Source organism: Heterodontus francisci, chromosome 1, assembly GCF_036365525.1.
Source record: "Heterodontus francisci isolate sHetFra1 chromosome 1, sHetFra1.hap1, whole genome shotgun sequence".
NCBI lineage: Eukaryota > Metazoa > Chordata > Chondrichthyes > Heterodontiformes > Heterodontidae > Heterodontus > Heterodontus francisci.
In genome coordinates, this window is record NC_090371.1 from 170,721,829 (window position 1) to 170,748,836 (window position 27,008).

Below are 27,008 nucleotides of genomic sequence, written 5' to 3' on the forward strand. Positions count from 1 at the left end.
GTTTGTATCCCAGTTGACATTGGGGTAGTTGAAATCCCCAACTATTATTGTCCTATAGTTTTTGCACTGATAAGTTTGCCCACATATTTGTTCTTCTACCTCCCTCTCACTATTTGGGGTCTATAGTACACTCCTGGTCGTGTGGCTGCCCCTTTTTTATTTCTGAGCTCCACCCATATGGCCTCATTTGATGATTCATTTAGCATATCACCCCTCCTCAAAGCTATTATTGATTCCTTAATAAATAACGCTACACCCCCTCCTTTTTTATCTCCCTCTCTATCCCACCTGAAAACTCTATATCCAGGAATGTTGAGTTGCCATTCTTGCCTCTCCTTAAGCCACGTTTCTGTGATAGCAACAATATCATGTTGCCATGTGTCTATCTGTGCCCTCAGCTAATCGGCTTTATTTACCATAGTCCTTGCATTTAAATAAATACCCTTTAACACTGCCAAATTTCTGTGCTGCACACTTTTTAACCTTTGCTTCTTCTGGCTTTCAGAGTCACTTGCTAATTTTCTGCCTCCTATTCCCTGCCCTGTAATTGTCCTATCTAACACTGTGCTCAGGTTCCCATCCTCCTGCCAAGCTAGTTTAAACCATCCCCAACAGCATTTGCAAACCTTCCTGCAAGGATATTTGTCCCAGTCCTGTTCAAGTGCAGACCATCCAGCTTGTACAGGTCCCACCTTCCCCAGAACTGGTCCCAATGCCCCAGAAATCTGAAGCCCTCCCTCCTGCACCATCTCTCCAGCCATACCTTCATCTGGTGTATTTTCCTATTTCTATACTCACTAGCACGTGGCCTTGGGAGTAATCCAGAGATTACTACTTTTGAGGTCCTACTTGCTAATCTTGATCCTAACTCCCTAAACTCAGCCTGCAGGACCTCATCCCTCTTTCTTTCTATATCGTTGGCACCAATGTGGACCACAACCTCTGGCTGTGCACCTTTGCCCTCCAGAAAGCCCTGTAGCTGCTCGGTGATATCCATGTCCCTTGTACCAGGGAGGCAACATACCATCCTGGAATCACGTCTGCGACCACAGAAACGCCCATCTGTTCCCCAACTATAGAATCCCCTATCACTATTGCTCTCTTGTCCTTTCTCCTCCCTCCCTGCACAACTGAGCCACCCCTGGTGCTCTGGTTATGACTCTCGTTGCACTCTCCAGAGGAACCCTCTCTTCCATCGGTACTCAGAACTTAATACCGGTTAGAAAGTGGGATGTTCTCTGGGGACTTCTGCACCACCTGCCTTGACCTTCTTGCCTGTCTGGCAGCCACCCAGTCCCTCTCTGCTTGTGCTCTCTTAAGCTCCGGGGTGACTACCCCCTGAAATGTGCTATCCACTTAGTTCTCTGCCTCGTGGATGCGCCACAGTGACTCCAGCCGCTGCTCGAGTTCTGAAACCCGGAGCTCAAGCTTTTGCAGCCAGTGACACTTGCTGCAGATGTGTTTGTCAAGGACACAAGGTGCGTCCACGACTTCCCATATGCCGCAGGAGGCACATTCCGCTTGGCCGAGCTGCCCTGCCGTTTTACAAACTTTACTTTACAAACTAACTATTGCTAATGTAATAAGTGGAATAACTTACCAGTTACTTGCCAATCAGCTTCTTCCCCTGTACCATGGAGGTTGACAAGGCAGTAAAGAAAAGAAAGACTGCAAAGAGCACCTCTTTCCTCTTGTCAGTAAAATCCTTCACACACAATTCACAGCCTCATTCTGTCCAAACAGCTCTATTTTAAGTAGTAATTATTAATAAATTACACTAATTAAAACAAAACCTTTGTAGTACTAACCTTATCACTTACAAGGTAGCTATTTGAGGATTTAAAAAAAGAACTCTTTTCCCTGACTTTTTTAAAGCTATTTACAGGTAATAACAACTGTTACTTACCAACCAATCAGCTTACAGATTTCCCATGATGTCACTGTTAGTTTTTTTCCTCTTTTGAAACCCAGCGCGTGCTGACACAGCTGGAGAGCCGGCTGACTGCCACTGCTCTGCTCTAAGGTAGGTGAGGGCCTCGAGCTCCGCTCTTTACTTCCACAGGTCCCACTCTGGGCCTTCTTCCTCCCAGGTCCGCCACCGACTGCTGCTGCTCTGCTCTAAGCGGGCAACCTCTTGGAGAGCCAAATGCAGCATCACTGAGTGGATGCATGAGCAGCGTGTTGATATGCGCAGAAAGAGTGACAATCTCTGGCATTGACCATTCGGTACCACTGATAGTACTGAGATACCCGCTAGGCAGTCAAAGCGGCAGATGAAGGGGCCGCCCCTCAGGGGGCATCAACCTTCGGCCCCCGCCCCCTCCGACTCAGGAACTATCTCTGCTGCAAGGTCCTGTGACAGAGGCAGCTCTGCAATGACGCAGGTTCGGCAGCCTATGGAGGAGTCCCCACAGGCACCTCCAAGACGAGGACAGAAGCCATAGGCATCTCAGCCAAAGGCAGAGAATAGGGAGTCGACTGCCTTCACCTCATCCTGTTCCACAGTGGGGGCACCCCATAGAAGTAGTAGGGAAAGAAAAACTCCACGCCGTTGATTTAACTTAATGGGCCACCTTAATGGCCACACTTGTCTGCTCTTTTGTTTTCATTTCAATATCAATTGTTTTTGTGTTCAAACTGATCTGTGTGTTATTGATGCTTCATGTCAAAAGCGGGTTGGAGTTTCGGTGGGTGAGTGGGAGAGGCCGGGGTGGTGGGGGGGAGGTGGCCTGGGTTTGCTGTATTTCCATGCTCTGTGACTTGGAGAATGTTGGCAGTGGAAACCTCATTCTCCATGGTTATAGTTGCCAATGGGACTCCTCATATATGGATCATTGCGGAATGGTTGCTCTCTATGCTGGAAGGTGATTTTGGGGTCACCTGCCAAAAGGGTTCAGAGAAACAGATGAAATATTGCTGAATCAGCATGGCCTTCATGGCCATGCCAGCCTGCTGTTCATCCTGAGGTCTGGGACGGCATCGGCAGGCATCCTCCAATTCCTGGGCACTGGCCATCTCTGAAGTGATCCTTTCCTCCTCTTCCTCTTCTTCCTACTCCAGTCCTCCTCTGAGATGGAGTGGCATTCCATGTCTTCCTCTTCATCCAGATCCAGGCCTCTTTGCATTGTCATGTTGTGTAGGGCGCAGCAGATTATCACAATACGAGACACTCTGTCTGGCTTGTACTGGAGGGCACCACCGGTGAAGGCTATGGATCGCATCTTCAAGCAATGGCCTGTTCAATGCAGGTCTGTGCTGGTTGGTGGCTCTGGTTGTAGTGCCTCTCTGCATCTGTGTCTGGGTAGCGGATGGGCATCAGGAGCCATCTCTTTAAGGGATAACCCCTATCTCCCAGCAGCCACCCACAGAGTCTGGATGTGAGCCTGAAGAGATGTGGCACCTAGGACTCTCAGGATAAAGGAGTCATGACAGCTGCCCAGCAACTGGATGCACACCTGTACAATTCGTTTCCTCTGGTCACAGACCAGCTGGACATTCACTAAATGGTAGGCTTTTCTGTTTAGGAATCTGGCTGGCTGGTCTGTTGGTGCCTTGATGGCTAGGTGTGTGCAATCTATGACCCCCTCGACCTGAGGGAATCCATCGATGGCGGCAAAGCCCTCTGTGTCTGCGCCGGTCCATCTGTGTCAAAATGGATGTAGACCCCCACCCTCCGGAATATGGCATCCGTAACCTGCCTGATAGTGTGATGAACTGCTGACTGTGAGATGCCACCTAGGCCCACAGCTGATCAGTGGCATAAAAATTCAACACCACGGTAACCTTGGTGGCAGGTAAGGGACTGTCATGGGGTCCATGAGGCCTCAGGTCATTGTAAATCAGAGGATAAATGTCCGAGACCATCTGCCTGAACAGCTGCAGCCTCCTACAGCACTGGCGCTGTGCCATTTGTAGGTAGACGACTCTTGGGCAGTACACCTGATGTCTTGGATAGTGCCTTCTTCCCCTTGCAGCCCCTCTGTGTGCTCCTCTGGCCTCCTCCTGTCAAAGAGATTGCATCTGCTGGAGCTCATCCTGGCTGTTGTGTCCAATGTCAGAGTAGACTGCTCCATCTCAACTCCCTCAGCTGGTACTCATTTGTTCACCAGGCCTTCTCCTGCCAACCCCAGCAGCCCAAGGGATGGCAGTGGCTTCACGTCCCTCTCCAGATTCCTACCATTCACAAATGCAAGTCTTTCAGCTCCAACGATAGCTAGTCTGTGCCACTGTTTGAGCAGCTGAACTTTATTCTGCACATCCACAATATGTTAAACAGCCCTTGTAATAGCCCTTACAGCAACCCCTCTCCCCCCCCCCCCGCAGTGTTCTCGACTTCTGCACCCTGCCGTGTTCCAGATATTGCATTTTTTCTGTGCCCTTCCATTGAATATCACAAACTGCTCCTGACAAGGCTTTCAATGAACTCCTCAACGAGGCGTGCGCGTTTCCCATTCCCCCCCCCTCCCAACATCCCTTTTCAAATCGCCTCGGTTTCTGGAGATGGCAGGACTCAGTGCCACCCTCCCGGGTTGTGATTTTCAAATTGTGCACGCACCCAGTCCCACTCTCACCAGCATTTGAAAATCCAGCCCAATGTTTCAGATCAATCACCTTCCATCAGACTGGAAAAGGTTAGAGATGTAACAGATTTTAGGCAAGTACAGAGGCGGGGAAGGGGAAAGGGAAGGTCTGTGATAGGGTAGAAGGCAGAGAGATTAAAAGACAAATGAGATAATAGTGCAAACCAAAAGGACACGTTTAAGGAGACATTGGAACAGTGTAGGAGGCTGAGCTCAGGAAGGTCAGTGTGGGAGTAGAGCAAAGAATTAAAATAACAGGCGACCTGAAGCTCGGGAACATGCTTGCAGAATGAATGGAGGTGTTCCACAAAGCGGTCACCAATCTGCATTTGGTCTCCCTGATGCAGAGGAGACCACATGAACAGTGAATATAGTATATTAAATTGAAAGAAGGATGTGAAGCTCAATGCAATCGAGGAACAACACTCCATTTTTCAATAAGGTGCTTTGCATCTTTGCAGACTCAACATTACATTCAACAATTTCAGATCATAATTTCTGTCCCCAATTTTTTGGATGGCAGCTGTTGATAATTTTGCTATTTCCAATTTACACCTCCTCTGGACTCATTGTTTGTTTCTTCCTTGTCCCATTACTATCTCCTTTTGCCTTGAACCATCAACCTTTTTGTCTCTCCTGTCTTCCGTCCTATCACTGACCTTCCCTTTTGTTCTTTTTCCCTCTTCCTCCAACTTTCCCTACCTCTGTTCTCGCTTGAAACCTGTTACATCTCTAACTTTTTCCAGTTCTGAAGAAAGGCCATTGACCTGAAATGTTAACTCTATTTCTCTCTCCACAGACTCTGCCTGACCTGTTGAGTAATTCCAACATTTTCTGCTTCTAGCATAGCAATGATAACTGCTGTAACCAAACAGATGCTGTAATATTGTGAATGCTTTTTCCATTCCCTTTTGTTATGGCTTGTACTCCATGCACCAATCCTTGCTGAACAAGTGGTAGTGATATTTTTATCCAAACCATTGATCGAGTTATTCTTGAACCAGCAATGAGGTGTACACGTGCACCAAAGTGTAGTTCACATTCTGATTTATTTTTATACTTTTCACATTGGGCGGGGGTATGGGGACTCTTCAATTTGATGCTTCTATTTTATGGCGTAGCAGAAATCACTTCCTTGATGCATGGGGAACTGAAACCCAAACCCACATTCTCCCACTATGCCACAGTTCATTGCAGATGTGGCAAACGAAAGTGACATTTGGAGGCTTAGAACAGAGTTGAAGGTAGGAAATGAGTTTTTTTTATTCATTCATGGGATGTGGGCATCGCTGGCTAAACCAGCATTTATTGCCCATCCCTAATTGCCCTTGAGAAGGTGGTGGTGAGCCGCCTTCGTGAACTGCTGCAGGCCATGTGGGGTAGGTATTCCCACAGTGCTGTTAGGAAGGGAGTTCCAAGATCTTGACCCAGCGACACTGAAGGAACGGCGATACAGATCCAAGTCAGGATGGCGTGTGGCTTGGAGAGGAACTTGCAGGTGGTGGTGTTCCCATGCATCTGCTGCCCTTGACCATCTAGGTGGTAGAGGTAGCAGGTTTGGAAGATGCTAAGGAGCCTTGGTGCGTTGCTGCAGTACATCTTGTAGATGGCACGCACTGCCACCACTGTGCGTCAGTGGTGGAGAGAGAGAATGTTTGTAGATGGGGTGCCAATCAAGCGGGCTGCCTTTTTCTGGATGGTGTCGAGCTTTTTGAGTGTTGTTGGAGTTGCAGCCATCCAGGCAAGTGGAGAGTATTCCATCACACTCCTTGTAGATGATGAACAGGCTTTGGGGAGTCAGGAGGTGAGTTACTTGCCACAGGATTCCCAGCCTCTGACCTGCTCTTGTAGACAGTATTTATATGGCTACTCCAATTAAGTTTCTGGTCAATGAAAACCCCCAGGATGTTGATAGTGGGGGATTCAGTGATGGTAATGCCATTGAATGTCATGGGGAGATGGTTAGATTTTCTCTTGTTGGAAATGGTCATTGCCTGGCACATGTGTGGCATGAATGTTCCTTGCCACTTATCAGCCCAAGCCTGGATATTGTCCAGGTCTTGCTGCATTTCTACACGGACTGCTTCAGTATCTGAGACGTCATGAATGGTGCTGAACGTGGTGCAAACATCAGCAAACATCCCCACTTCTGACCTTATTGAGGGAAGGTCATTGATGAAGCTGCTGAAGATGGTTGGGCCTAGGACCTTACCCTGAAGAACTCTGCAGTGATGTCCTGAAGTTGAGATGATTGCCCTCCAACAACCACAACCATCTTCCTTTGCACTAGGTAAGACTCCAACCAGCAGAGAGTTTTCCCCCTGATTCCCATTGACTTCAGTTTTGCTAGGGCTCCTTGATGCCATAGTCAGTCAAATGCTGCCTTGATATCAAGGGCACTCACTCTCACCTCACCTCTTGAGTTCAGCTTTTTTGTTCATGTTTGAACCAAGGCTGTAATGAGGTCAGGAGCTGAGTGACCCTGGCGGAACCCAAACTGAGTATCACCGAGCAGCTTATTGCTAAGCAAGTGCTGCTTAATAGCACTGTCGACGACATCTTCCATCACTTTACTAATGATCGAGAGTAGACTGATGGGGCGGTAATTGGCCAGGTTGGACTTGTCCTGCTTTTTGTGTCCAGGACGTACCTGGGCAATTTTCCACTTTGTCGCATAGATGCCACTGTTGTAGCTGTACTGGAACAGTTTGGCAAGTGGCGCAGCAGGTTCTGCAGCACAGGTCTTCAGTACTATTGCCAGAATGTTGTCAGGTCCCATAGCCCTTGCAGTATCAAGTGCCTTCAGTTGTTTCTTGATATCACGCAGAGTGACTCGAATTGGCTGAAGACTGGCATCTGTGATGCTGGGGACTTCAGGAGGAGGCTGAGAGGGATCATCCATTCGGCACTTCTGGCTGAAGATGTTTGCAAATGCTTCAGCCTTGTCTTTTGCACAGATGTACTGGGTTCCCCCATCATTGAGGTTGGGGATATTTGTGGAGCCTCCTCCTCCAGTTAGTTGCTTAATTGTCCACCACCATTCACAACTGGATGTGGCAGGACTGCAGAGCTTAGATCTGCTCCCTTGGTTATGGGATCACTTAGCTCTGTCTATCGCATGCTGCTTAAGCTGTTTGGTTCGCACTTAGTCCTAGGTTGTAGCTTCACCAGGTTTGAGGTATGCCTGGTGCTGCTCCTGGCATGTCCTCCTGCACTCTTCATTGAACCAGGATTGGTCCTCCGGCTTCATGGTAATGGTAGAGTGGGGGATATGCTGGGCCATGAGGTTACAGATTATGGTTGAGTACAATTCTGTTGCTGCTGATGGCTCACAGCGCCTCATGGATGCCCAGTTTTGCATTGCTAGATCAGTTCGAAATGTATCCCATTTAGCATGGTGGTAACATTGAGGGTATCCTGAATCCAAAGATGGGACTTTGTCTCCACAAGGACTGTGTGGTGTTCACTCATAGAACATAGAACAGTACAGCACAGTACAGGCCCTTTGGCCCATGATGTTGTATCGAACCTTTAACCTACTCTAAGATCAAACTAACTACCCTTCATTCTACTATCATCCATGTACCTATCCAAGAGTCGCTTAAATGTCCCTAATGTATCTGCTTCTACCACCACCGCTGGCAGTGCATTCCACGCACCCACCACTCTCTGTGTAAAGAACCTACCTCTGACATCTCCCCGAAACCTTCCTCCAATCACCTTAAAATTATGCCCCCTGGTGATAGCCCTTTCCACCCTGGGAAGAAGTCTCTGGCTATCCACTCTATCTATGCCTCTCATCATCTTGTACCCCTCTATCAAGTCACCTCTCATCCGTCTTTTCTCCAATGCGAAAAGCCCTAGCTCCCTCAATCTTTCTTCGTAAGACATGCCCTCCAGTCCAGGCAGCATCCTGGTAAATCTCCTCTGCACCCTCTCTAAAGCTTCCACATCCTTCCTGTAATGAGGCGACCAGAACTGAGCACAATATTCCAAGTGTGGTCGAACCAGGGCCTTATAGAGCTGCAGCATAACCTCGCGGCTCTTAAACTCAATCCCCCTGTTAATGAAAGCCAACACACCATATGCCTTCTTAACAACCCTATCAACTTGGGTGGCAACTTTGAGCGATCTATGGACATGGACCCCAAGATCCCTCTGTTCCTCCACACAACCAAGAATCCTGTCTTTAAGCCTGTATTCTGCATTCAAATTTGACCTTCCAAAATGAATCACTTCACACTTTTCCAGGTTGAACTCCATCTGCCACTTCTCAGCCCAGCTCTGCATCCTGTCAATGTCCCGTTGCAACCTACAACAGCCTTCCACACTATCCACAACTCCAGCAACCTTCGTGTCATCGGCAAACTTGCTAACCCAGCCTTCCACTTCCTCATCCAAGTCATTTATAAAAATCACAAAGAGCAGAGGTCCCAGAACAGATCCCTGCGGAACACCACTGGTCACCGAGCTCCATGCTGAATACTTTCCATCTATTACCACCCTCTGTCCTCTATGGGCCAGCCAATTTTGTATCCAGACAGCCAACTTCCCCTGTATCCCATACCTCCTCACTTTCTGAATGAGCCTACCATGGGGAACCTTATCAAACGCCTTGCTAAAATCCATATACACCACATCCACTGCTCTTCCTTCATCAATGTGTTTACCAATACTCCTACCAATGCTGAAAAGCACAGATGCATCTGCGGCAGGCAGATTGGTGAGGACGAGGTCATGTATATTTTTCCTTCTTGTTGGTTTCCTCACCACTTGCCTCAGACCCAGTCTAACAGCTATGTCCTTTAGGACTCAGCCAACTTGGTCAGTAGTGTTGCTACCGAGCCACTCTTGGTGATGGACATTGAAGTCCCCCACCCAGAGTACATTCTGTGCCCTTTCCACCCTCAGTGCTTCCTCCAAGTGTCACATATATACCTAAGGAAGGACAAATTTAAGATAAATGGATTATCAGAATAATTTATTATGATTTCCATAAATGTGTGCTAAATCATAAATTCCCAAGTACAAAATAATTTTCTTGCTATATGTTGCTGTGAATCACAAACTGATTATTCTTTATTAACTATGTCATAATACCCCATCACAACACAGTCACTGCAGCATCTCAAGCTTTTTCTACTGTTGTCCAGCTCTGACGGTAAGAATATGTCTCTTCAATTTTTAGTTTTGTTTCTATATATGTAATGTAAAAAACAGAAGATTTCAGCTCTGCTTTTACTAATTAATGATATTTGAAGCTCTTGCTATTAAGTTATACCCCTGCTGCTCCCTCTCCATACACACATGGGTCTGGATATATTCACTTAAATTTAAAATGTAGTTTAATTAGTGCAATCTTAACTATTGAAGTCAATTGAGAAAATGTTACTGCACCTTATTTGATATAAAGTGAAGTCATTCTGGGAGAGAACTATAAACATTGTTTTGAAATTTGGCTTTTTTTCTTAAAGTTTGTTATAATTACCTTCTTAATGTATTGGGGTATTAGTACATGGCAGTACAAAATGAAGTTTCTCTTTACTTTTGGTGAAGCAGGTAGTCGCTTGTAGAATTATTTATAATTTTTAAATGGTTTTGTAGTCTACATAATGCAATGGATTATATGTGGTCCATGGAAGAAATTGGCTTCATTGGAAGGATGTCCTTTTTCTGTTGTATGTTTGCTTATGATGCAATTTTGATTCTGACCCTGCTCCATTAAATTCATAATTTCAGGTGCGGTAGTGGATAGGGCAAATCCCACCACACCACTCTTAAGTTGTTTCCTATACTAAGTTCCTGTTTCCCAATGCCACATTCAAAATCCTTGACCTGTTCTGTAAATCCTTCTATTTCTTTCTCCCACTCTACCTTTGCAATCTGCTCAAGCACTGTAGCCTATCCTAAGTGTTCTTTCTCTAACTGACCTGAGTGTCCTGTACTACCTTTGTCCCACCATTATTGGCAGAGCTTCTAACTGCTTCTGCCCTGCCCTTTGAAGCTTCCTCCCTAAATATGTCTCTTTTTCTCTATCTTTCTTTCATTTCTTTTTTTCTCTGTCATTCTCTTTTTTAAAAAACCCTCCTCAAGACCCAACTCTTAACAATCTCTGCTTTTTCTCCTTGACATAAAGCACTTTCTTCCAGTTCCATAATATCACCCGCTTCCACTCAATCTCTTCTTTATGCCATTGAAGCCCTGGTCCCTCAAGGCTTGACTTCTCCAATGTCCTTCTAGCCAGCCTCCCAACATCAATCTCCCATAAGTTGGAACTGCTCTAAAACACCACATTTCATTTCATCATCTGCAGTAAGCCCCTGTTGCTATCACCCAAGTCCCATCCAAAATCAGTGACTCTCAATACCACAGCAGTTGATTTGACACCGACCCACCTTTGTGATCTTCTTATGTGTTGTACTCCTGCATGCACCCTTTAATCTTCAAACATTGGACTTCTTGGCGTCTCTATCATCAGCAGTTGCTTATTCAGCTTCTGTGTTCCTGTTCTTTAGAATTCTGTTCCCATTTCTTTCCCTGCTTTTGAAAGCTTCCTCAAAACTCTCCTCTTTAACTGTACTTTCAGTTCCCTGTCCTAGTTTCTCTGTTTCACTTCCCATTTCCTCCTTCTTTGTGTTCACTATATACCTTTTCCTTCATTATTGTAAAATACTGAGTTGTCTTCTGCTCTTGACTGCTGTATAAATGCAAGTTAGAATGGCTGTCATTGTAGTTGTTGTGGTAATAGAAGTAGGAAATTAATACTTGGCACATTTCAGTCTAAAATTGGATTTATCTTCACTTTCAGTACTTCAAGGGTATAATGCCCTTTACCGTGCTGTTATCTGCAGGAAGTGTCACCAGCTGTACAAGCTTGAGCTCCGGGTTTCAAAACTCAAGCGGGGGCTGGAGTCATTGTTGTGCATCTGTGAGGCAGAGGACTACGTGGATAGCACATTTAGGGAGGTGGTCACACCGCAAGTTAGGAGCATGCAGGCAGATAAGGAATGGGTGACAGCCAGGCAGTCTAAGAGAACCAGGCAGGTAGTGCAGCAGTCCCCTGATACGATCTCACTCGCTGATCGGTTTTCCATTTTGGATACTGGTGAGGGCGATGGTTCCTCAGAGGAGTGCAGTCAGAACCAAGTTTGTGGCACCACCGGTGGCTCAGCTGCACAGGAGGGGAGGAAGAAGAGTGGAACAGCAGTAATGATAGAGGATTCGTTAGTTAGGGGAACAGACAGGTGTTTCTGCGGCAGTAAACATGACTCCAGGATGGTGTGTTGCCTCCCTGGTGCCAGGATCAAGGATGTCACGGAGCGGCTGCAGGACATTCTTCTGGGGGAGGGTGAACAGCCAGAGGTCGTGGTCCACATTGGTATCAACAACATAGGTAAGAAGGGGAATGAGGTCCTGAAGGCAGATTTTAGGGAACTAGGAAAGAGATTAAAAAGCAGGACCTCAAAAGCAGTAATCTCAGGATTACTCCCAGTCCCACATGCAAGTGAACATAGGAATGGGAGATTTGAGTGATTGAACATGTGGCTGGAGACCTGGTGTAGGAGGGAGGGCATCAGATTTCTGAGGCATTGGACTGGTTCTGGGGCGGGTGGGACCTTTACAAGATGGACGGGTTGCATCTTAGCAGGACTGGGACAAATATCCTCACAGGGAGATTTGCTAGCGCTGTTGGGGAGGGTTTTATCTAAGTTGTCAGGGGGATGGGAACCTGAGAGGGAGCTCAGATTGGAGGGATTTAAAACTGGTAACTTATCAGGGGTGTGGAAACCTGGAACATGTATCAGAGAAGGCTACCAAGGAGCACAGAATACTGGTGGAGATAGATAGCATGAGAGTAGGGAATAGTAAGTTATTATGTGAGGTCAGAGTAAGGGAGAAAGTATTAAAGTCTGAATCAGGCTTAATGTGCATGTATATGAATGCACGGAGTGTGGTTAATAAGATTGGTGAGGTACAGACGCATGTGGAAATACGATGATGTGGCTATAACAGAGACCTGGCTCAAAGAAGGGAAGGACTGGGTGTTACATATTCTTGGATACAAGGTGTTCAGGAAAGATAGGAAAGGGAAAAAAGGGGGTGGGGTGGCGGTATTGATTAAGAAGAGCATTGTAGTGCTGGAGAAAAAGGATGTCCCAGAGGGATCGAGAACTGAATCAATTTGGCTGGAGCTTAGAAACAACAAAGGTGCAGTTACATTGCTTGGTGTTGTCTACAGCCCACCAGCCAGTGGGAAGGACGTGGAGGAACAAATTTGCAAGAAAATTACAGAGGTGCAAAAATTATAGGGTAGTTATAATGGGGGACTTGAATTATCCAAACATAGACTGGGATAATAGTAAAGGACAGTGAGGGGCAAGAGTTCCAAGAGTGTTGAGGAAAATTTTCTATAACAGTATGTTGCTAGTCCAGTGAGAAAGGAGGCAGTGCTAGACCTGGTTCTTGGAAATGAGTTGGGCCAAGTGGATCAAGTATCTGTCGGAGAGCATTTGGGTGATCGTGATCATTGTATCATAAGGTTTAGGTTGACTATGGAAAAGGACAAAGAGAAATCCAGGGTAAGAATAATTAACTGGGGGAAGGCCAACTTCAATGGGATAAGAATGGAGCTGGGACGAATAAATTGGAATCAAAAGCTGGCAGGAAAACCGGTAGATGAACAATGGGCTACCTTCAAAGAAGAGATAGTTCGGGCACAGTCAAGGTGTGTTCCCTTGAAGGGGAAAAGTAAGGCATACAAATCCAGAGCTCCCTGCATGACAAAAGTGGTAGAGATTAAGATAAAGAAGAAAAAGTGTGCTTATGACAGATGCCAGGTAGAAAATACTATTGAGAACCAGGCTGAATATAGAAGGTCCAGAGGGGAAGTGAAAAAGCAAATAAGAGAAGCAAAAAAAGAGCATGAAAAGAGATGGGCAGCTAGCATTAAGGGAAATCCCAAAGTTTTCTATAGGCATATAAATAATAAAAAGGTGGTAAAAGGAGGAGTGGGGCCGCTTAGGGGCCAGAAAGGGGATTTACACATGGAGACAGAGGGCACAGCTGAGGTATTAAATGAATACATTGCATCTGTCTTTACCAAGGAAGAAGATGCAACCCAGGCAATGTTGAAAGAGGAGGTAAGTCAGTCACTAGAGGAGTTTAAAATTGATAGAGGATGTATTCGATAGGCTGTCTGCACTTAAGTGGAGAAAGCACCAGGACCAGATGAGATGCATCCAAGGATACTGAGGGAAGTGAGGGTGGAAATCGCAGAGGCACTGGCCATTATTTTTCAGTCTTCCTTAGACTCTGGGATGGTGCCAGGGGACTGGACAATTGCAAACATTACACGTGTTCAAAAAAGATAAAGCCCACCAACTACAGGCCAGTCATTTTAACTTTGGTAGTAGGAAAATGTCCAGAAGAAAATAATTCGGGACAAAATCAATAGCCACATGGACAAATGCGAGTTAATTAAGGAAAGTCAGCATGGATTTCTTAAGGGAAAATCATATTTAACTGACTTGCTGGAGTTTTTTGACGTGGTAACAGAGAGGGTTGATGAGGACAATGCTGTTGATGTGGTGTACATGGACTTTCAAAAGGCATTTGATACAGTGCCACACAACAAACTTGTGAGGAAACTTGTAGCTCATGGAATAAAAGGGACGGTAGCAACATGGATACAGAATTGGCTGAATGACAGAAAACAAGGAGTAGTGGTTAATGGATGTTTTTCGGGCTGGAGGAAGGTTTGTAGTGGAATTCCCCAGGGATCAGTTGAGACCCTTGCTTTTCCTAATATATATTAATGACCTAGACCTTGGTGTACAGGGCACATTTTCAAAGTTTGCAGATGTTACGAAACTTGGAAGCATTATGAACTGTGAGGAGGATACTGTAGAACTTCAAAAGGACATAGACAAGTTGGTGGAATGGGCAGACAGGTGGCAGGTGAAGTTCAGTGCAAGGAAATGTGAAGTGATTCATTTTGGCAGGAAGAATACGGAGAGACAATATCGAATAAAGGGTACAATTCTAAAGGGTATACAGGAGCAGAGGAACCTAGGTGTATATGTGCATAAGTCATTGAAGATGCCAGGACAGGTTGAGAGAGCAGTTATTAAAGCATACAGTATCCTGGGCTTTATTAATAGGGGCATTGAGTACAAGAGCAAGGAAGTTATGTTGAACTTGTATAAGACATTAGTTCAGCCTCAGCTGGAGTATTGCGTCCAGTTCTGAGCGCCACACTTTAGGAAAGACGTGAGGGCAATAGAGAGAGTACAGAAAAGATTCACGAGAATGGTTCCAGGGATGAGGAATTTCAGTTATGCAGATAGATTGGAGAAGTTAGGACTGTTTTCCTTGGAGCGGAGAAGGCTGAGAGGTGATTCGATAGAGGTGTTCAAAATCAAGAGGGGCCTGGACAGAGTAGATAGAGAGAAACTGTTCCCACTTGTGAAAGGATTGAGAACGAGAGGGCACAGATTTAAAGTATTTGGTAAGAGAAGTCAAAGTGACATGAGCAAAAACTTTTTCACGCAGTGAGTGGTTAAGGTCTGGAATGCGCTGCCTGAGAACATGGTGGAGGCAGGTTCAATTGAAACATTCAAAAGATAATTAGACAGTTATATGAAAAGGAAGAATGTGCAAGGTTATGGGGAGAAGGTAGGGGAATGGAACTGAGGGAATTGCTCTTTTGGAGAGCCAGTTTGGACATGATGGGCCAAATGGCCTCCTTCTGTATTGTAAAGATTCTGTGATTCTGTGTTATTTTTAGTTTATAATGCATTGAAATTTCAGAGTGCAAATCTCTGTTATGGCGCCTAAATCAGAAAATGGATTACTATGCTGTACCCATGATCGGCTGAACTGATTTCTGGTAAAACAGTGGATAACTCTTAACTGATTTGGTGGTGGAGCGAAATCATCTTTCAGATTTCTACTGGCATAGGACTTGATATCATCAAAATGTTCTTCTTCTTCTTTGGCCTCCTCGTCTCGAGAGACAATGGGTAAGCGCCTGGAGGTGGTCAGTGGTTTGTGGAGCAGCGCCTGGAGTGGCTATAAAGGCCAATTCTAGAGTGACAGACTCTTCCACAGATGCTGCAGAAAAAATTTGTTGTCGGGGCTGTTACACGGTTGGCTCTCCCCTTGCGCTTCTGTCTTTTTTCCTGCCAACTGCTAAGTCTCTTCGACAGTGGCGCAGTGGTTAGCACCGCAGCCTCACAGCTCCAGCGACCCGGGTTCAAATCTGGGTACTGCCTGTGTGGAGTTTGCAAGTTCTCCCTGTGTCTGCGTGGGTTTCCTCCGGGTGCTCCGGTTTCCTCCCACATGCCAAAGACTTGCAGGTTGATAGGTAATTGGCCATTATAAATTGCTCCTAGTATAGGTAGGTGGTAGGGAAATATAGGGACAGGTGGGGATGTGGTAGGAATGTGGAATTAGTGTAGGATTAGTATAAATGGGTGGTTGATGGTCGGCACAGACTCGGTGGGCCGAAGGGCCTGTTTCAGTGCTGTATCTCTAAACTAAACTAAACTCGCCACACTTTAGCCCCGCCTTTATGGCTGCCCGCCAGCTCTGGCGATCGCTGGCAACTGACTCCCACGACTTGTGACCAATGTCACAGGACTTCATGTCGCGTTTGTAGACGTCTTTAAAGCAGAAATATGGACGACCGGTGGGTCTGATACCAGTGGCGAGCTCGCTGTACAATGTGTCCTTGGGGATCCTGCCATCTTCCATGCAGCTCACATGGCCAAGCCATCTCAAGCGCCGCTGACTCAGTAGTGTGTATAAGCTGGGGATGTTGGCCGCCTCGAGGACTTCTGTGTTGGAGATGCGGTCCTGCCACATGATGCCAAGGATTCTCCGGAGGCAGCGAAGATGGAATGAATTGAGACGTCGCTCTTGGATGACATACGTTGTCCAGTTTCTCCTCTATAATATCATCTCCTCTATAATATGTAACCTCATGACCTGGCATATCCCTCACTCTACCATTACCATCAAGCCAAGGGATCAACCTTGGTTCATTAAAGAGTGCAGGAAAGCATGCCCGGAGCAGCACCAGACATACCTAAAAATGTGGTGTCAACCTGGTGAAGCTACAACACAGGACTACTTGCATGCCAAACAGCAGAAGCAGTGTGCAATAGACAGAGCTAAGTGATCCCACAACCAACGGATGAGATCAAAGCTCTGCAGTCCTGCCACATCCAATCGTGAATGCTGGTGAACAATTAAACAACTAAATGGAAGAGGAGGCTCCACAAATATCCTCATCCCCAACAATGGAGGAGCCCCGCACATTGGTGCAAAAGAAAAGATTGATGCATTTGCGACCATCTTCAACCAGAGGTGCCGAGTGAATGATTCTTTTTGGCCTCCTCCTGAAGTTCCCAGCATCACAGATGCCTGTCTTCAACCAATTTGATTCACTTGACATGATATCAAGAAACGGCTGAAGGCACTGGATACTGCAAAGGCTATGGGTCCTGACATCCCAGCTATAGTACTGAAGACTTGTGCGCTAGTACTAGCTGCACCCCTAGCCAAGCTGTTCCAGTACAGCTACAATACTGGCATCTACCCAACGATGTAGAAAATTGCCCAGGTATGTTCTGTCCACAAAAAGCAGGACAAATCCAATCCGGCCAACTACCGCCCCATCAGTCCACGTTCGATCATCAGCAAAGTAATGGAAGGTGTCGACAGTGCTGTCAAGCCACTTAAACAGCAACAACCTGCTCACTAATGCTCAGTTTGGCTCCTAACCTCATTACAGCCTTTGTCCAAACATGGATAAAGGAGCTGAACTCAAGAGATGAGGTGAGAGTGATTACCCTTTATATCAAGGCAGCATTTGACAGAGTGTGGCATCAAGGAGCCCGAGCCAAATTGATCTCATTGGGAATCAGGGGAAAACTCTCCACTGGTTGGAGTCATACCTAGCACAAAGCAAGATGGTTGAGGTTGTTGGAGGCCAATCATCTCAGCCCCAAGACATTGGTGCAGGAGTTCCTCAGGATAGTGTCCGAGGCCCAACCATCTTCAGCTGCTTCAACAATGACCTTCCCTCCATCATAAGGTCAGAAGTAGGGACGTTCGCTGATGATTGTAGGATGTGCAGTTCCATTCGCAAGTCCTCAGATACGGAAGCAGTTCATGTCCATTTGTAGCAAGACCTGGACAACATTCAGGGCTGGGCTGGTTACATTAGAGCAACACAAGTGCCAAGCAATGATGACCTCCACCAAGAGAGAATCTAACCACCTCCCCTTGATATTCAACGGTATTACCATCACTGAATCCCCCACTATCAACATCCTGGTGGACACCATTGACCAGAAACTGAACTGGAGTAGCCACATAAATACTGTGGCTACAAGAGCAGGTCAGAGGCTGGGAATTCTGTGGCGAGTAACTCACTCCTGACTCCCCAAAGCCTGTCCACTATCTACAAGGCACAAGTCAGGAGTTTGATGGAATACTCTCCACTTGCCTGAATGAGTGCAACTCCAACAGCACTGAAGAAGCTCGACACCATCCAGGACAAAGCAGCCCACTTGATTAGCACCACATCCACCACTTTAAACATTCATTCCCTCCACCACTGACGCACTGTGGCAGCAGTATGTACCGTATACAAGATGTACTGCAGAACCAACCACGCCTTTCCAAACCTGCGACATCCACCACCTAGAAGGACAAGGTCAGCAGAGGCATGGGAACACCACCACCTGTAAGTTCCCCTCCAAGCCACACACTATCCTAACTTAGAAGTAATTTGCTGTTTCTTCACTGTCACTGGGTCATAATCCTGGAACTCCCTTCCTAACAGCACTGTGGGTGTACCTGCACCACATGGACTGCAATGGTTCAGGAAGGCTGCTCACCACCGCTATCTCAAGGGCAATTAGGATGGGCAACAATTGCTGGCCTTGCCAGCGATGTCCATATCCCATGAAAGGAATTTTAAAAAACAATTCTTGTGCTGTTGTAGTATTCAATTTCTATCAGTGCAGGTGGCTGCAGTCAACTGTTGTCAATTGACAAGCAGTCTCTTGTGGCAAAATTCAAAGATGAGCATTGTAAACTATATTATTTATTTCTGTTGTTACGACCAGGTGCGAAAGGTGTCTAGGGGTCGGTTACTGTCTTCAACTGGTCTTATTGTAACAGGGTTTAATTTTAAACACATTGTGTTTTGAGCTGCCCTTTTTGTGAATCTTTGTTCAGTTTTCCAATTATAAGATAAAGAAACCAATTCACACAGGCTTTCTGAAGTTTAAAGAAGAAAGATGAATTTTTATTAAAACTTAAACTTAAACTCTAATGCGGTTCACGCCTACGGATATACGACACGCCCATGCTAGCATGCATACGCGATACACACATGGAAATAGGGACAGAAAAGAGCAGAAGCAAAAATAAATAGAACAGTTTGAGGCAATATCTTGTTACTGTTTCTTGAACTCCCTGTAGTCCTTGATTGAAGATATGGTCTTGCGTTTCGTTGGGGCCCAGTATTCGTCTTAAACCTTGTTCACGTAGGAGACCGTTCTCTCTTTGAGTTTACGTGTCTTCACAAGATTCAGTTCTGTGGGAAAGAGATGGAGGCAGGCACACAGGGTTCTGCTTCAGTTCCAGGAACACACGGCGTTCTGATTTTCAAAATCTGCTTTTCTAGTTTAAAACTCCCCTAGTTGGCTAGCAGGTGGTCACGTGACCGACTGGTTTGACCAGGTCTCTTCTGTGTATTGAGGGGTAGGGACTGGTTCCCTTTGTTTCCATATTGTCGGTTACTACGCAAATGTCTTTCTAGTCAAGGGCTTGCAATTTTTAAGTTTTTAATGTTCAATTGGCGAAATAATGTGTGTCTCAGTCTTGGCAGGTGGGAGGACATGCCTGACACTATACTTTCTCATTTGTCTGTTAGATCAGATTGAACATTTTCTGAATAGCCTGTGAAACTTTAGGGCAAGTCATTATTCAGCTTCACCCTTAACTTGTGTTTTTGCAAAGTACTAATATCCATTTACTATGACTATTGACTAACATAATACAGAATGGTTTACAAGACCTATTGCAGTACAGCTGATGTCAACTGTTAGTTAAATCACATGCTGGAAAGGAGCATTTTTACTGCTGTGCTGCTATTGAAATGTTTCAATTATGTTTCACAATTGTGAAGTTTTTTTTGGAATAAGTGAATTAGTGTAGTTTGGTGGTGCGAGAGTAGGATAAAAGCTGGTGATTGAGCTGGGTAAAAAGAAGAGCAACAGCATTCAGATAGACTGAAGGACAAAAAGAGGAGAGTACAACCGTAAATTCAGTTCTATACTGTGATTATTATGTTATTTGATTACTAGGGGCTCGTGGACGTTTATCACCTGCTGACTATCGGTCTTGTCAGTCAAGTCTGCATGCCTCAGAAGCTGGAAAAGAAAAAGTTTCATTGTGTAAATGTAAGTGTTTGGCTTATTGATATTCTTCAGATATTTTAATTCCTGATTGAGCACTTTAATGCAACACTAATTGAATCTTTGCAGTGGAGAGAAGTCTAATATAGAATGTGGAGGAAAGGGATCATGAGGCATGGTGGTGAAATTCTAACCTGCAACTGAAAATTTATATAAACATACAATATGCTCTGTCATTTTATAATAAAATTTCTTTTTGCATGGAAGGATTATTAAGCCTTTGCCATCTACCATGAAAATTTAACTTCAGAGTGCTTCTGATGTATTTTGTGGAACAGTACTGCTTGTGGATGTATGTGTAGCCTGTGCAGCATCAGTGTGTAAGGGTACATTACTGGATGGGGAGGGGGCAAACTAAATTCAAATTCAATTAATTAAATTAATGGTGACCATGAACCTACTGATTTGTTGTAAAAACCTACCTGGTTCACTAATGTTCTTTAGCGAAGGAAATCTGTCATCCGTACCCGGTCTGGCCTAGCTATTGCTCCAGACCCACGGCAATGTGGTTGTCTTAACTGCCTTCTGAAATGGCCCAGCAAGCCACTCAATTGTATTAAACTTCTGCAGCAAAGTTTAATAAAAATAAAACTGGACAGACCTGCTGACATTGACCTAGGCAGCAGACACAACAAAGGCACACCTACCCCATTTGAGCCTGCAAAGTGCTTCTCGCTAACATCTGGGGACTTGTCCCAAAACTGGGACAGCTGCCTCATTGACTAATCAAGCTTCAGCCTGACATAGTCATACTCACAGAATTATAACTTTCAGCCAATGTCCCAGACTCCTCCATCACCATCACTGGGTAAATCCTGTCCCACTGGCAGGACAGACCCACCTGTGATGGCAGTGTTACACAGATGGGAGGGAATAGCACTCGGCATCCTCAACATTGACTCCAGAGCCCATTCAGTCCCATGGCATCAGGTCAAACATATACAAGGAAACCACCTGCTGATTACCACCTACCACCTTCCCTCAACTAATGAATCACTGATCCTCCATGTTCAACACCACTTGGAAGAAGCACTGAGGATAGTAAGAGCACAGAAGGGGAGGGGGACTTCAAATTCCATCATCAAGAGTGGCTTGGAAGCATCACTAGTGACATTAGTGGCTGAAGGATGTGGCTGCTAGACTGGGCCTGTGGCAGGTGATGCCCCCTCCAAGATATCATCTCTCCTTACTGCAGTAACTGACTCCTTAACTAATATTGCAATGCCCCCTCCTCTTTTACCCCCTCCTCTGTCTCGCCTGAAGATTCTATATCTATATCCCGGGATATATCCCTCCCTCAACCATGTCTCTGTGATGGCTACTATTTCACAATTCCACGTGTCAATCATTACCCTTAACTCATCCGTTTTACCTGCAATACTCCTGGCATTAAAGTAGAGGCCTTCCATCCTGGTCTTACTCCCTTGAAACTTACTTCCGCTGTATTCTCTCTGACTTGTTCGCTTTCCTGTGTTTAGCTGTGTCCCTATTTTGCTAGGAGTCTGCATCCCCTCTCCCTGCCAAATTAGTTTAAACTCCTCCCAACAGCACTAGCAAACACGCCAGCAAGGATGTTAGTCCCCCTCTGGTTCATATGTAGACCGTCCCGCTTGTACAGGTCCCACCTTCCCCAGAAACTGTCCTAGTGGTCCAGGACTCTAAAACCCTCCCTCCTGCACCAACTCTTAAGCCACGCATTCATCTGTGCTATTCTCCTATTTCTATACTCGCTAGCACGTGGCACTGGGTGTAATCCAGAGATTACAACCCGAGAGGTCCTGCTTTTTAGTCTACTGCCTAACTCCCTGAATTCTTGATGCAAGACCTCATCCCTCTCTCTGCCTATGTCATTGGTACCAACATGTACCATGACCTCTGCCTCATCACCCTCCCCCTTCAGGATGCCCTGCAGCTGTTCAGTGACATCCTGGACCCTGGCACCAGGGAGGCAACACACCATCCTGGAGTCACGTTGACGGCCACAGTAGCGCCCATCTGTTCCCCTGACTATAGAATCCCCTATTACTATTGCTCTTCCTCTCTTTCCCCCTTCCTGTGCAGACAGGCTGCTTGCGGTGCCAGAAGCTTGGCTCTGTCCGCACTCCCTGGAGGAACCAGCCTCATCAGCCTCCAAAATGGAATACTGATTTGCAAGGAGGACCCCAGGGGACTCCTGAACTACCTGCCTGATTCTCTTGGACTCCCTGGTGGTCACCCATTCCCTTCCTTCCTCAAGTCCCTTCAGCTGCGGTGTGACCGCCTCTCTATATGTGCTATCCACAATGCTCTCAGACTCGCGTATGCTCCACAGTGTTTCCACAATGCTCTCAGACTCGCGTATGCTCCACAGTGTTTCCAGCCGCCGTTCCAGCTCTGAAACCCGAGCTTCCAGGAGCTGCAGCTGGACACACTTCCTGCACACATGCTGGTCCCGGGGACTGGAAATGTTCCCGGATTCCCACATGCAGCAAGAGGAGCAAACCACGGCTTCAAGCTCTCCTGCCATGACTAAACCCTTTAAATTTAAAACTTTAGAAGATTATAATTTTAAAAAAACAACTAAGTCTTGCTAAAACAATGACTTACAATTCAATCCAGTTTGAAAAATTCCCACCAGGACTTACTCACCAGTCAGCTGTGCTCTTTGGAAACTCTCGGCTCCCCTCACTCTGAGGACAGGTAGGAAATAAAAGGAGCTTCTCACTCCCTCCTCACCGAACTTCCTCAGTCACCAAACTTCCACTTTAACACTCTACTGCAACCCAAGTCAGCACTCCAGTACAAACAAGGAGGAGGAGGCTCCTTGAGCATCCTAGCCTCAACAATGACAGAGCCCAGCACGTGAGTACAAAAGACAAGGCTGAAGCATTTGCAACTATGTTCAGCCAGCGGTGCCAAGTAGATCCATCTTGGCCTCCTCCTGAGGTCCCCAGCATCACAGATGCCAGTTTTCAGCCAATTAGGCTCATTCCATGGGATATCAAGAAATTGCTGAGTGAACTGAGTACAACAAAAGCTCTGGGCCCCAACAGTATTCAAGCTGTAGCACTGAAGACTTGTGCTCCAGTACTAGCCGCACCCCTAGCTAAGCTATTCCAGTACAGCTACAAAGGCATTTATCTGACAAAATGGAAAATTACCCAGGTAGGGTCTGTCCATAAAGAGCAGGACAAATCCAATCCAGGCAATTACTGCCCCATCGTCAGCAAAGTGATAGAAGGTATCAACGACAGGGTGATCAGGTGGCACTTATTCAGTAATAACCCGATTACTGATGCTCAGTTTGGAATCTGTCAGGACCACTCGGCCTCAGACCTCATTAGAGCCTTGGTCCAAACACGAACAAAGAAGCTGAATTCCAGAGGTGAGGTGAGAGTAACTGCCCTTGACATCAAGGCAGCGTTTTGAATCTGGGCTGAATTTTATGCTTCCCCATGAGAGGGGTTCAAAGGCGGGGGGGGCCCATAGAATTGCGACAGGAGGCAGGGGGTGGGTGGGCAGAGGGCCTGTCACACCACGATTTTGTTGGGGCTGCGAAAGGTCGATGTTGGATAAACTCGGATTGTTTTCACTGGAATGACTGAGGTGGAGGGGCGACATGATAGAGGTTTACAAAGTTATAAGCGGCATGGACAGAGTGGATAGTCAGAAGCTTTTTCCCAGGGTGGATGAGGCAGTTACTAGGGGACATAGGTTTAAGGTGAGAGGGGCAAAGTTTAGAGGGGATGTGCGAGGCAAGTTCTTTACACAGAGGGTGGTGAGTGCCTGGAACTTGTTGCCGGGGGAGGTGGTGGAAGCAGGTACCATAGAGACGTTTTAGAGGCATCTTGACAAATACATGAATAGGATGGGAATAGAGGGATACAGACCCCGGAAGTGCAGAAGGTTTTAGTTTAGGCAGGCATCAAGATCGGCGCAGGCTTGGAGGGCCGAATGGCCTGTTCCTGTGCTGTACTGTTCTTTGACGGCCTTCCTGCCCAGAGGCCAATCGAGGCCCTTTATTGGGCTAATAACGACCACTTAAGGGGCTCTTCCTACCGCCGCCTGGAGCCTCCACCTCACATGGAGGTTGCCCAGTAAAATGAGGCAGCCTCCCTGCAGGCCTGCGAGGTGGGGGGTGGGGGGGGCTCCTCTCTGGGAAATCTGTGGCCCTTGGAGGACCCACCCTTCCCCCTGGCTGGGAAACACTCCACCTACCTGAACCACCGTCCCTCTGCACTAAATGCTGTTTCCCCCTGCCCTGCCCCCTCCCCCCCTTCCCCCCCCCACCACCCCCCACACCTCGCCAGGGCCTGCCAGGCTCCAGCGTTGGGCCTGGGTCCAAGGCCTTTTGCAGTACTGTCAATGGTCACCGCTTCTGGTGGGGCTGTCAATAGTGCTGAGCTACTGGCCCCGCGATTGGCTGGCAGCTCTTGGAGGCGGGAACCTTATCTTTATAGAGACGGGGATCCCAGCACTGGTCTGTTAATTGGCAACTCCAGGGTGGGGGGGTGCAGTAGTTGGCCGAGGTGGGATTCCCCTCGCCATTTCATCCTGGCGCTGGGAGCTCTGCCATGCGCACAAGAGTGGCATCAAGGAGCCCAAGTAAAATTTGTAATCAATGGACATCGGGGGGAAAAAAACTCCACTGGCTGGAGTCATACCTACCACAAAGGAAGATGGATGTAGTTTCTGGAGGCCAATTATCTCAGGCCCAGGAAATGTACCCATACCTCAGCTCCTTGATGCTGAAAGCCTCAGCCATGTCTTTGCCATCTCCAGATCTAGCTCTTCCAGTGCTCTCTTGGTCAGTCTGCCATCCTCCACCCTCCATAAAATTCAGCTTATCCAAAAACCTGTTATTCTTGTCATCAATGGCACTATCAAGCAGCACTTACTCACCAAAACTCTGCTCACTGATGCTCAGTTTGGGTTCTGCCAACACCACTCGGCTCCAGATCTCAGTACAGCCTTGGTTTAAACATGTACAAGAAAGCTTAAGTCCAGAGGTGAGATGAAAGTGACTGCTCTTGATATCAAGGGAACACCTGACTCAGTGTGGCATCAAGGAGCCCTAGTACAATTGAAGGAACATTGGAGCAGGAGTAGGCTATTCAGCCCATCGAGCCTGCTCTGCCATTCAATAGGTTCATCTCTGTTCGTCCACTTCAATGCCTTTTTACCCACACTATCCCCACATCCCTCTATGTCATTGGTATTTAGAAATCTGTCTATCTCTGCTTCAAACATACTCAATGCCTGAGCTTCCACAGCCCTCTGGGGTAGAGAATTCCAAAGAATCACACCCCTCTAAGTAAACAAATTTCTCCTCATCTCTGTCCTGATTGGCTTCCCCCTTATTTTGAAATTGTGTCTCCTGGTTCTCGATTCCCCAACCAGGAGAAACATCTTATCTGCATCTACCCTGTCTATCCCTTTAAGTATTTTGTTAGTTTCAATGAGATCACCTCTCATTCTGTGAAACACTAGAGAATACAGGTCCAGTTTCCCAAATCTCCCTTCATAGGACAGTCCCGCCATCCTGGCAACAAGTCGGGTGAACCTTCATTGCAATCCCTCCATGGCAGTAATATCCTCCCTAACTTAAGGACCAAAACTGCACATAGTACTCCAGGTGAGGTCTAACCAAGATTCTATACAATTGGAGAAATACTTCACTACTCCTGTACTCAAATCTTCTTTTGATAAAGACTAACATACCATTAGCCTTCCTAATTGCTTGTTGTACCTGCATGTTAACTTTCAGTGACATATTGACGAGAACACCCAGGTCCCTTTGGACATCTACACTTACTAATCTCTTAACATTTAAGAAATACTCTGCGCATCTGTTCCTTCTATCAAAGTGGATAACTTCACATTTTTCCACATTATATTCCATCTGCCATGTCTTGCCCACTCACAAGTCTGTCCAAATCCCCTTGAAGCCGCTTTGCATCTTCCTCACAACACACATTCCCACCTAACTTTGTGTCATCCGTGAACTTGAAAATATTACATTTGATCCTCACATCCAAATCATTGATACTGATCCTTGCGGTACCCAATTAGTCACAGCTTGCCAGCGCGAGAATGACCTGTTTATTCCTACTCTCTGTTATCTGCCTGTTAACCAATCCTTAATCCATGCCTGTATATTACCTCCTTATATTATGTGCTTTAATTTTGCTAACCAACCTCCTGAGGGGGACTTAATCAAAAGCCTTCTGAAAATCCAAGGATATTACATCCACTGACTCCCCTTTATCAATTCTGTTAGTAACATTGTGATGGAACTCACACCTGCCAAATGGAAACATATTAATGTTGTCATATGGGAAACTACTTGAAACTTTTTTACATGACATTGCAAAGAACTTGTTTAAGAAAACAGAACTGAACAGCTGAAAACATGGTTGCACATTTGTATTCTGAAAAGACCAGGCCTAGCCAAGACACAGTTGAATAGAGAGATAATGGGCGTGCTCACTTAGTGAGATGGGTTTTGTCAATCGCGATGATAAAAAGACACTGACAATTTTTGACTTTGTAAGAGACAAAATTCCACCCCCCCGACTGAGTATGTCTAGGAGGCTCTGAAATCCAACCACCCTCCAAAAAGTGGCTGTTTCAAAAAGAAATGGTCACATGACCTACCTGCTGGTAAGACTGGGGCTTTTTGAATTTTGCCTCACAGAAAGGAGCAGACTGCAATTTGAACACCAAGGAGACGATCTCTTTCTCTCTGTCTCTCCAGCAAAGTCCCAGCGAACCCATGATGGCAGCGTAAACTTCAAGACTACAGACAAAATACCTTTCGGCCTTTGGTACCAGAGAAGCAAGTCTGAAATTGTGCACTGGGCCCCAGCGAGAACTCCCAAGACATTCACTTCAATCAAGGACGCTACCACAAGGACACTAATAACTGTATCTGTATTCCATTTATTACAAACTC

At 46.3% G+C, this 27,008-nt stretch overlaps 1 protein-coding gene across 7 annotated transcripts in view; it reads left to right on the forward strand.

Moving 5' to 3' along the window:
* The window catches only part of LOC137373534 (coiled-coil domain-containing protein 158-like), a 211,813-nt gene that overhangs the window by 27,609 nt on the left and 157,196 nt on the right, over positions 1-27,008 (forward strand). For 4 of the 7 annotated variants that reach the window (XM_068038425.1, XM_068038434.1, XM_068038455.1 and 1 more), the window contains exon 2: positions 19,964-20,059. The exons of 2 other annotated variants lie outside the window; for them this stretch is intronic. In XM_068038425.1, coding sequence (XP_067894526.1) covers positions 19,964-20,059 — 96 coding nt within the window. Of the gene's footprint in view, positions 1-19,963; positions 20,060-27,008 lie in introns of those variants that run through there. One more of the 7 variants, XM_068038474.1, reaches the window with a different exon arrangement.